Raw genomic sequence first — 12012 nt, 5'->3', positions numbered from 1 at the left:
TATCTCCACATTATCTAACCTCTTCTCTGTCTCATTCTCTTCATTCATCAGCCACTCATAAAGTACTCTTTCTATCTGCTCAACACACTCTCCTCGCTTGTAAGTACGTTTCCATCTTTATCCTTTATCACCCTAACCTGCTTAACATCTTTCCCAACTCGGCCCCTCTGTCTAGCCAATTGGTACAGGTCCTTTTCTCCCTCCTTAGTGTCCAACCTCTCATACATTTCATCGTACACCTTTTCTTTAGCCTTCGCCACCTCTGTCTTCACCTTGTGCCTTATCTCCTTATACTCTTGTCTACTTTCTGCATCTCTCTGACTATACCACTTCTTTTTTCATTATCTTCCTCTGTATTCTCTCCTGTATTTCCTCATTCCACCACCAGGTTTCCTTTTCCTCCTTCCTCTTTCCAGATGTCATGCCAAGCACTCTTCTTGCTGTCATCCTTACTACATCTGCTGTAGTTTCCCAGCTGTCTGGTAACTCTTCACTGCCTGTCTCACCTACTCCTTAAACTCAACCTTGCAGTCTTCGTTTTTCAACTTCCACCATTTGATCCTTGGCTCTGCCCTCACTCTCTTCCTCTTCTTGATCTCCAGCGTCATCCTACAGACCACCATCCTATGCTGCTTAACTACACTTTTCCCCTGCCATCACTTTGCAGTTTTCAATCTCCGTCAGATCAACTCTTCTGCATAGGATGTAATCTACCTGTGTGCATCTTCCTCCACTCTTGTACGTAACCCTATGTTCCTCCCTCTTCTTAAAATACATATTCACCACAGCCATGTCTATCTTTTTGGCAAAATCCACTATCCTCTGACCTTCTTCATTCCTCTCCTTGACACCATACCTACCCATCACCTCCTTGACTCCACTGTTCCCTTCACCAGCATGCCCATTGAAATCCGTTCCACTAACCACTATCTGTTTCTTGGGAACACTGTTCATCACTTCATCCAACTCACTCCAAAATTATTCTTTCTCGCCCATTGCACACCCAACTTGCGGTGCATATGCACTAACAACATTCATCATCACACCTCCAATTTCCAGCTTCATAATTATTACTCTGCCTGACACTCTTTTCACCTCCAAAACACTCTTGACATACTGTTCCTTCAGAATAACTCCTACCCCATTTCTCATCCCATCCACACCATGATAGAACAATTTGAATCCACCTCCAATCCACCTGGCCTTACTCCCCTTCCATTTAGTCTCTTTCATGCACAATATATCAATCAATCTTCTCTCCATCATATCTGGTAACTCTCTCCCCTTACCAGTCATACTTCCAACATTCAAAGTTCCTACCTTCAGTTCCACTCTATTTACTTTCCTCCTCTCCTCCTGCCTCCGGACACGTCTCCCCCCTCTTCTTCTCCTTCTTTGGACTAATTTGCGCCAGCACCCCGTTGGCTAACAGTAATGGTGGCGGTCGTTGTTAACCCGGGGCACTACCGATCAGGTATGAAAATTTTGTATTGTCCGCATATTGATTTGGCAAAATTTTTACATCGTATGCCCTTCCTGATGTAACTCTCCCCATTTATCCAGGCTTGGTACCGGGACGAAGAAACACACTGGTTTGTGCATTCCCTGTGGCAAGAATGAAAATGTATCTTCCAGTGCTAGGTTATGGGGATGGGGGACAATGTCTTTTCTGGAAACCTTGGGCAGAGAGCAGGAAACGGCCTTGGACAGGGCCCCATAGAGCTAGGTATACACACCCACACATACAGTTACACTAATGTTTCTCGGCTACCTTTTGGTGACAGGTTGCAAGGAAATGAGATTTTTTCATGGTATAATTCCTCCTCACGCCACCATTTGTAATCATGCTGCCTTAATCATAAAGCTCACTTTAACCCCCACCAAAAAATTGGGATGACAGGGAAAGGTCCATATGTTAAATTGCGAACGACGGTGTGGTGTGATTCAGTGACATTAGATGGAAGAGTGATTACCTAATGCATTTAAATTAATTACAATGCCTGGTATTTGTTTGTGCTTCACATGACATGTACTCAACCCCCGTTTGTTTGTTTTTTTAATTTTATTTAAGGTGTTTCCTTAATTTACTGTTATGTTCTATTCTACAGGTAGAAGATGAGATCATTACCTTGCGTCAGGTGCTTGCTGCCAAAGAGAGACATGCTAGTGAGATCAAAAGAAAACTGGGGCTAACTCCACTGAATGAGCTGAAGCAAAACCTCACTAAAAGTTGGCAAGATGTACAGACATCCTCTGCGTAAGAGCAATTTTTATGGTTAAAATGGATTGGGCGTAGATGGTGTCAATTATTAATTTTAATTTAGTTCTTCAATAGTAAGAAATGGGGTGATTGAAATTTTCATTTAGCATGACCTACAGTTTATTCCTACGATACTTTTAATAAAAAGTATCAGATGTTTGTATACATGTGAAAGAGTGTATTTTATTTTTAGTGTTTAATAGTAGCAAACAAACCTTTACCAAATGATTGTGGATATAGGCAGTTTTGTTGCTTTATTGGGGCTTATCCAATAGTATTTCTGTTTACATTTTATTTTTTTCATACAACTTTCACAAATTATGTTAGTAGTTTTCTTTTACATTCCATTTGTCTTGCTGCTTTATAATTTGATAAAATAAGTTGTTTACCTGAAGACTTAATTTCTTCATCCTTTCCTCCAAAATAGCTTCACTATAGCCAAAAGATAAATTAAATTACAATATTTTATAAATGCTTGCAGTTTGTTTAAACTATACTCTTTGACAAGACCTCTGTTTTTAGCTATGTGAAAACCAGTGAAAAACTTGGGGAGTGGAATGACAAAGTTACCAGTTCTGATGTGTGAGTTACCTGAACAATTTAGTTTTTTGTCTCTTTTCTGCTTTTGTTCTAATCAAGGGCATTTTCATATAAAGCAAGACCTGTTTCATGGAGCGAACAGTAAAGCATTCTCTTTAGATTGGTTTGGTTTTGTTGATGGCAGATTATGAGCATATGACAATTAAGTATTGGTAATAAGAAGTGATAAATGAAAGTTTACTTTGGCATACAGTGTCATGGCAGACAGAACTTAGCCAGCATCTTTTAAAAACACTTCCAACAGTCTTATTGGGGAATAGAAAGAAGATAAAATGTGCAAATGTTGTTTGACCAGATGAAAATGGATCCAGATTACTTCTACTTAATATTTTCCATTAGGAGACCGTCTTTCTTAAGGGAGTACTCCACCTAAAAATGATTATTTTGTTTATATGTTCCTAACAGTATATAGTTGTAGTGATGGATGAGAAAAAATGTTAACTTCATGTTTTCATGGAGACAGAGCATCAAAATGTTTCAGTCAGGATGGGATTCTATAGTGACCAGTGCTGGACAACATCAGACAATGAGGAGAACATCCGGGGGGAAAAAAAGGAAAATCTCACATCACTTATGTCACATAATCCACAAGTCCGTTAACTTGGGCCTAAGCTTGAAACATGCAAAATGCATGCATTTTTTTGGCTAAGACATACAGTGGAGGAAATAATTATTTGACCCCTCACTGATTTTGTAAGTTTGTCCAATGACAAAGAAATGAAAAGTCTCAGAACAGTATCATTTCAATGGTAGGTTTATTTCAACAGTGGCAGATTGCACATCAAAAGGAAAATCGAAAAAATAACTTTAAATAAAAGATAAAAATTGATTTGCATTTCATTGAGGGAAATAAGTTTTTGAACCCTCTAACAAAAAAAGACTTAATACTTAGTGGAAAAACCCTTGTTTGCAAGCACAGAGGTCAAACGTTTCTTGTAATTGATGACCAAGTTTGCGCACATTTTAGGAGGAATGTTGGTCCACTCCTCTTTGCAGATCATCTCTAAATCCCTAAGGTTTCGAGGCTGTCTCTGTGCTACTCTGAGCTTGAGCTCCCTCCATAGGTTTTCTATTGGATTAAGGTCCGAGGCTGACTAGGCCACTCCATGACCTTAATGTGCTTCTTCTTGAGCCACTCCTTTGTTGCCTTTGCTGTATGTTTTGGGTCATTGTCGTGCTGGAACACCCATCCACGACCCATTTTCAGTTTCCTGGCAGAGGGAAGGAGATTGTCGCTCAGGATTTCACGCATACATGGCTCCGTCCATTTTCCCGTTAATGCGATTAAGTTGTCCTGTGCCCTTAGCAGAAAAACACCCCCAAAGCAAAATGTTTCCACCCTCATGCTTGACGGTGGGGACGGTGTTTTGGGGGTCATAGGCAGCATTTTACTTCCTCCAAACACAGCGAGTTGAGTTAATGCCAAAGAGCTCTATTTTGGTCTCATCAGACCACAGCACCTTCTCCCAGTCACTCTCTGAATCATTCAGGTGTTCATTGGCAAACTTCAGACGGGCCTGCACATGTGCCTTCTTGAGCAGGGGGACCTTGCGAGCTCTGCAGGATTTTAATCTATTGCAGTGTAATGTGTTTCCAATGGTTTTCTTGGTGACTGTGGTCCCTGCTAATTTGAGGTCATTAACTAACTCCTCCCGTGTAGTTCTAGGATTCTTTTTCACCTTTCTCAGAACCATTGACACCCCACGAGGTGAGATCTTGCGTGGAGCCCCAGAGCGAGGTCGATTGATGGTCATTTTGTGCTCCTTCCATTTTCAACAATCGCACCAACAGTTGTCACCTTCTCTCCCAGCTTCTTGCTAATGGTTTTGTAGCCCATTCCAGCCTTGTGCAGGTCTACAATTTTGTCTCTGACATCCTTGGACAGCTCTTTGGTCTTTCCCATGTTGTAGAGTGTGGAGTCTGCTTGATTGATTGATTCTGTGGACAGGTGTCTTTTATACAGGTGACTAGTTAAGACAGGTGTCCTTAATGAGGGTGACTAATTGAGTAGAAGTGTCTAACCACTCTGTGGGAGCCAGAACTCTTAATGGTTGGTAGGGGTTCAAAACTTATTTCCCTCAATGAAATGCAAATCAATTTCTATCTTTTATTTAAAGTTATTTTTTCGATTTTCCTTTTGATGTGCAATCTGCCACTGTTGAAATAAACCTACCATTGAAATGATACTGTTCTGAGACTTTTCATTTCTTTGTCATTGGACAAACTTACAAAATCAGTGAGGGGTCAAATAATTATTTCCTCCACTGTAGTTAAATAGTTACTTCCACATTAAACAGATCAAGTCATATACAGAAAACAGATTCTTTTGGGAGTTGCTTTTTAAATTGAAAACACACCTCTCCCCCTCATTCGTTGGTTGAGTCCTGTTTTATTGTGTTCAAGTGCTAATGGTAATAACTTTGTCTGCAGCAATCGGTCATATCCACTATGCTTATCTACTGGAAATTGTGTAATTTCCCACAAAAGGGAAATTGTAAATCTGCAATGTTCTTTGTTTTTTTTTTTCCCCCAAATGTAGCTGTTAAAAACACAAACAGATCAACTTCCTTGTTACAGCTTAAGGTTCCCAAGTTGTTTAATAACCACATTAAAAATAATGTCAAGAGCAATTGTTTTGTAAATACTGTCTGTTTGCTTGCACCAAATCATAGATTTTAATCAGGTGGCCAAATCATTATCAAGACCTCATTACAGGTATTGATTTCTGGGTCAGTGTAGCTTTCATATACTGTGAAGAAACCAAGTTAATTATAAAAATGTATGGCTGGTCTCAAAATATTTTAGAGTTGGGTGAGAATATTAGTGGAATTTAAATTTGGTTCGGAGTTGCCGATATACAAGACCAGTGTTTTGTCTGCATTCATAGTCTCCGATGCAGAACATTAGGCAGATGTTTAATGATTGTTTAAAGACATTAGTTTACCTGCTGTCTCACTTGTTTTTCTGTTTCCCCATTATCTTCACAGCCTGTCAAAAAGGCCACTGTACTGCCTTCTCTAAGCTTGCACAATGTTTTTTTTTTTTTTCACTCTAGCCAAAATAGTTTTCGTTTCAAGCATTCGGCCATGTTCAGGTGTCTGTTTCATGTTTTTTTTTTTTTTTTAATCAAATCATTTGGTCATCATTTGGTGTGGGGTTTTTTTTTTAATAAAATGCTCAGGCTGTCAGCTTTCCGAAGAGCAGAGCTTTGGCTTTCTATGGCATATAGACTTACCAATGTAATTTACACTGATTGTGTTTGCTTGGCAAGACAATTATTTTCAGTAAATGCATGTAAAGCTGTTCTTGTCATATGAAAGTGACTGGCTGTTCTTTCTTCAAGAAGGTAACTAAAATCCTCTGCTCTTTAAAGAGACCTTACTTGTTACTCTGCAGCGAATCTATCCTGCTTTATGCAAATAAGCTTTGCAAAGTGCCTAGTTATCTGAATTTAGATGGACTTGTCAAAGTTCATACATTAAACATCAGTACAGAGCAGTGACGCTTCAATTTTAAACAAAGATGTAATGCAAAAAATTCTTGTGTTCTTTACTATCCCTGTACAAGCTGTGAGAAATTCTGTCAGACCAGTTATGTAACTAGTTCGCCTGAACATGTTGCAGTTAGTGAAGATTATACAGGCAGACAACTGCAAAAGTGAAAAAGAATGCTTTGACTTTTGATGTGCCAACTCTTTTTTTTTTCAGTGAATTAAGACATTTGGCTCAGCTCGCAAGTAAAAGCTGAACCTGTTGGCTCTCAAAGCTTTTCATTTAGTGCATGTACCATTTTTAAAAGAATACTTCATCCAGTAATATCTTACTTAACCCATGTATTTTATTAGTGATGATAAACCGTCCAGTAGGATCTGAGTCTGTGGAGACTGATGCTGGAATGCAGCAAACGATATCAGAACGGTAATGAAAAAAATCTTATTTTACTCAGTCATGTTGCATAATCCACATGAATGTGCACGGTACAAATATTTGGTAAAGTAGTGCACGTAGAGGAAACAGGTTCATAGGGGCGATAAACTTTTGAATTAAAAACAGGACTCTTGAGCAGTGAGTGAAAGAGGTGGGTCTTCATTTCAGAACCTCTCTCCAGAGAAAGCTAAAGCTTATCAAAATGTTACTTTGATGGAATTAGCCATAATTTCTTTTAATAAAACTGAAAATTGTTTCCACTACAGTTTAAACTGTAGGGCAAGTAATCTTAAATATTAAGGCATTTGCTAATGGTCCATGATTCAGGTCTTGCTCCACATAAAATAAAACCCAGAATTAGAGGAGTGATGTAACCTTACAGTTTAATAATAAACAAGCATACTTGACATTGAATTAAACTTAATTTTGACTTTTTTTCCCTCTCCTTTATATTCTGATTTTAATTTGTGGCAGTTAAAAGGGAAGCTCACTCTTTTGTCATGTAGGCTCATTATAAGAGACATGCATTTATGTCGATACCTGAACTTCCTGTATCTTTTATGAAAACAGAAAATTTGAATTACTAAAATTTATGAAAAAATGCATTTTGGCATTCTGATTACAAAGATTGTCACAACCATGAAAAATAATACCATGTATAAGTAAGGTATGGATTGTAAACACTTCTTTGGGTTCTAAGGAGTAGTTTAAGTTTATTAAAGTGCATCTTTTTGTACAAACAAATGATGAAAAGGAACAACATAGTTTGGGGGTATCGACACAGGATTTATTAAGTATCAGTGAGCCTATATGTAAAAAATAGTGATTTTCCCTTTTATGATTAGAGGTTTGTCATTGGTTAAAAAAAAAAAGAGCTTTGCACTAACAATATTTGGGCTTAACAAAGTAACATTCTGCCAGTGGTAATTTGCAGTTGCTTAAATTTCAATAACCATTAATAACATATTTAAATTTGGGTGGGTTTCGGTGTGTATTTTACCAATATGATGGATGTGCAGTGAGCATATGTTTGCTTGTTGGGTCATCTTGTTCGCTCAGCATTTTTTTCCTGACTTTTGCCTTGTAATGTGTAATATATTCATTTATGCTAGATTATTGACATTGTAAAGATTTCATCAAGTTTTTTGGGGATACAATTACATGCAGCAATGCATTTGTACATAGCCTCATTGTTTTACTTCCTATGAATCCGCATGTAACAACTATCCTTACATGGAACTTCATATGATAGGTAGTAAGTAGTGTTGATTAGGGAAATTCACCAAAGTGTGTTTTGCAGTGCATATTCTTTGTTCACCGGTAACCTTGCTTTTCATATATTTTACTAGACAGTTGCTGTGTGGCTGATTTAGATTAACTTTTTTCCCACAGTGCTCCATGATGCTTTGTGAGGCCAGTGTGACAATCAGCTTTATCAGCCTTGTTGGATGGACTGTCTTGACTTGATTGTCTATGCGCAGAATTTACTGTTAAGCATACACCTCCACATCACATTTTTACGTAACAACCTGATCAGTACTCCAACCATATTTGACCCTCTCATGCATTTTTGTTGCAGTATTTTCATATGAGGGGTACAATAAGTAACCATGGTCAGAATATAATGAGCACTGCCACAAAATATATAACGCCAGTCCCTGTGTGCTCATGCACTTACCAACATGCCCCGTGTCTAATTGTATGCTGACTGAATTCCTAGTCAAAATAAATCTCAACGACGACCTTTCCGTCCCAGTCAGAAAGCGCAGGACTCTGTAAAGAAATAATAACAAAAGATGTTTTACTATTCATAAGGTGTTTCTGTCTTCTTAATGTGGAAAACAGAAAAGTGTAAAGCATCTGTACAGGTAGCTCAAACAAAAAAGATTTGCTATCTGTGTGACTTCAAAAAATGCAGCGTGGCACAGCCAATCAGTGTCCTGAATAGCCAAACTTTGTGAACGCTGTGGTATTTATTTTTTATCCATTTCTAGTTGTGGTTACTGTTTCGTCTGGATCTTTTGTTGCTTGTGGCGCAGTGAGTAGCACTACTACCTCGTAGCTCATGTTTTAGGCCACAGTGCTCCAGCATACAGTGGAACCTCGGGTCACGACCATAATTTGTTCCAAAACTCTGGTCGTAACCCGATTTGGTTGTGACCCGAAGTCATTTTCCCCCATAGGATTGTTTGTAAATACAATTAATCTGTTCCAGACCGTACAAACTGTATGTAAATATATATTTTTAAAGATATTTAAGCACAAAAATAGTTAACTATACCATAGAATGCACAGCGTAATAGTAAACTAAATGTAAAAACATTGAATAACACTGAGAAAACCTTGAACAGAGAAAAAGTAACATTGCAAGAATTCATGCTTATAGCCTTACAAACCGCTCGCTGTAAGCACTTTTTTTTTAATGATTTTTAAACACAGGGAAAAAAATTAACATTTGAAAAATCTATAATTTAATAAAGAACCAAGAAAAGTAACATTGCAACAATGCACGCTACGATCCGATCGTTGTAAACACTTTTTTTTAATGAATTTTAAGCACAGGGAAAAAATGAACATTTGAAAAATCCGTAATTTTATACAAAAACTATCCATAAACAACCAAGAAAACTTACCTTGCATGAGTCGAGTTCTGTCATAAAGGAAGTGAGGAGGAACTGGGTGGAGAGGAGATTACAGTTTTGAGGTAAAGTCTGTGAAGATGTGGGTTTTCGCTGCATGCTCCCGTTTCGCTTCCGGGAACCCTTAAACTCGTCACCGTCGGTAATGTTACCAATGAGCACTACAGTGAGGCACTACAATGGAGCAATCAGATGGTGCAAAAAGTGCTTTTATTAAAATGAACAAAACAACAATCAAAAACAAAGTCGAAATTAAAGTGCAGTGCTTTCAGAATCCTTCAATAAATAAATGATACCATAAAAACAGAAGTGAAGTGGAGGTTAAAATCCAATAGAAAAAGTCTTCATTAAATACAATGAGGTTAAAACAATGCTTGAATAAGTCTCTTTAAAAGCAAGCCCAGTGCATTCTTTAATTGCCTTCTCAGCCTTATGCGGCCAGCCCCCTCTCTCGCTCTCTCTCACGCTCTCTCTCTCTCTCTCTCTCTCTCTCTCGCTGCACAGGGAGAGACTGAACACGTGCGGAAATCATCGCCGCATACAAACCGGAAGGGAAACTGGCTTGTTTGTCACCCAAGTGTGTGGTCGTGAACAGATGCAAAAGGTTGGCGAACTTTTTGGTCGTAACCTGTTTTCTACGTGGTCCAAGACGTTTGTGACCCGAGGCTCCACTGTAGTTGTGAGATGCTTAATTATCCCTCAGGAACACTTATAAGATCATATCACCATTATAATCCTCTCAAAATAGTTAACCTCCTCTTTCCACTTTGACTGCAATGCATTTCTCCATGTTTAATGAAGTTCCCAAACATTTCTGCTATTTTGCTAAACTTGTGGCAAACTGATCTCTATGGGGTTCACTCATCACTAATAGTGAGCATGTAATTGAGAGACTTCTTTGTAATATTGAATAGTGTATTAAACCCATACAGTTACTCTTTCACCCCTTTATTTTTGTTATATGATTAATTTACAAGTATAAGTTTAAGTATATACAGAACAACTGAGGATAGTGAGAAAAATTACATTTCATATTAAGCTTCAGCACTTTCCTCCATCCATCCATCCAACAGATAGCTGTTCCTCAAAAATATACTACAAAATATCACAGTAGATTTTTAATTATGCAGTATTATCCCATCTGTTAATACTCTGTATATTGTTGTTAGTGGATTAGAAGTAATAGTGATTCTAATAGCATCTAACGAGTAGGCAAAGATCCTTTAAGTGTGTGGTCTGATTTGGGAGGCTGAGCAAGGCAGTGGTATCTGATGACATCTGTCACAATTAGGATTTTGGTGTGAGATAAATGTGTGTAGTATAAAATTTGAAATTGAATAACATGCTTTCCTCTTATTGATGAGTATATTTTGTCAATGGCTGATAGGAGTGGAAGGTCACTTTCCTAAACCTTCCTCAAGTTAATCTGGGGTGAATTTCTCCTGAGACTTCATTATTGCAAACAATTATAGTTTCTACCAATATTGAACATGAATTAGAGAACCCTAACAAGTAAAATGCTATAGTTCTTTGTATTTTTTATTTGCACTCTCTACATTCAAGAAAAAGTAATCAATTGTGTGTGTTTTAAATAATATTTAAGAAACCTTCGAGAGATATTAAGAGAGAACCATCACTAAGAATTGCACTTCATTCCAGTTTGGTACATATGTTAAATCAATTTCTTAATCAGAAATTCTCAGTAGCTACTCCTGTGTTTTGAAATATCTGGCCAGATCAGTATCTCCAGCCTATTGATCTCCTACATAAAGCCTGTTTTTGAAATTAGTTTCCCAAAATCTGTTGTCACTTTCTAGTTTTGAATTTTTGGCAGATAACCTTAAAGTTCCAATTAATAAAATATAATAATATACCCATTATTGAGATCTAATGTTATCAAGGATCTGTAATTTTAAAATGGAACAAAAAAAAAATCTTGCCTTTTGGCTTTTTTTTTCTCTCTATTATTAAAAAAATCCTGTGGAATGAGTGACTAAGAGATGATACATGATCTTCATGTTAAGATCATAAAAGTCAAATAAAAGAACCGCGAGATGAAAGAGAAGGGGCAAAAAAAAAAAATCAGTAGTGTAAAGGGAAGCAGCACACACAGATACAGGTGTCTCAGTGCATATAAAGCGTATAAAGGACAATACGTTATAAAGGAAATGTCGATGAATAAAAAAAGGAAAAGAGCAGAAAAAGTCTTTTCGCATTTGCAAGATTCAATGCACAAAATGTAGATTTACACAATAATGGACCATACGTTCTGAGAATCCGTGGAACAGCAACAGTTAAAGCAGCAACAAGTTTAATTTCAAAGAAAACACAATTCGGTCAGGTGTATATTTATGATCATGGAGAAGCGATCACAACGTGAGCAGCAGAGACACAAAGTAGCAAAAAGGACAGTGGCTGTACAGGCTTTAAAAAGATCGAAGGGCAGCACGACAGCAGCCCCCCCCTCCCTGCCCGACAACGCGAGCAGCGTTATATGTCCTGCAAGAAAGAATTTAACCACGCCCGGGGCCGGAAATAAAGGACAAGTATTGTTTTTACAACGTTGCGCGAGACAAGGGAGTGAGCC

General features: G+C 37.8%; 1 protein-coding gene across 8 annotated transcripts in view; it reads left to right on the top strand.

Moving 5' to 3' along the window:
- LOC120515199 (tumor protein D54-like) overlaps positions 1-12012 on the top strand; it is an 83532-nt gene that overhangs the window by 36085 nt on the left and 35435 nt on the right. For 4 of the 8 annotated variants that reach the window (XM_039735951.1, XM_039735950.1, XM_039735949.1 and 1 more), the window contains exons 3-4: positions 2109-2257; positions 2783-2842. In XM_039735951.1, the coding sequence (XP_039591885.1) occupies positions 2109-2257; positions 2783-2842 (209 nt within the window). The remainder of the gene's footprint in view (positions 1-2108; positions 2258-2782; positions 2843-12012) is intronic. The other 4 variants (XM_039735954.1, XM_039735952.1, XM_039735955.1 and 1 more) reach the window with 1 other exon arrangement.

Source organism: Polypterus senegalus, chromosome 14 (assembly GCF_016835505.1).
Source record: "Polypterus senegalus isolate Bchr_013 chromosome 14, ASM1683550v1, whole genome shotgun sequence".
Lineage (NCBI taxonomy): Eukaryota > Metazoa > Chordata > Cladistia > Polypteriformes > Polypteridae > Polypterus > Polypterus senegalus.
The sequence above is the reverse complement of the archived record's forward strand: the minus strand, read 5'-3'. Positions and strand labels throughout refer to the sequence as shown.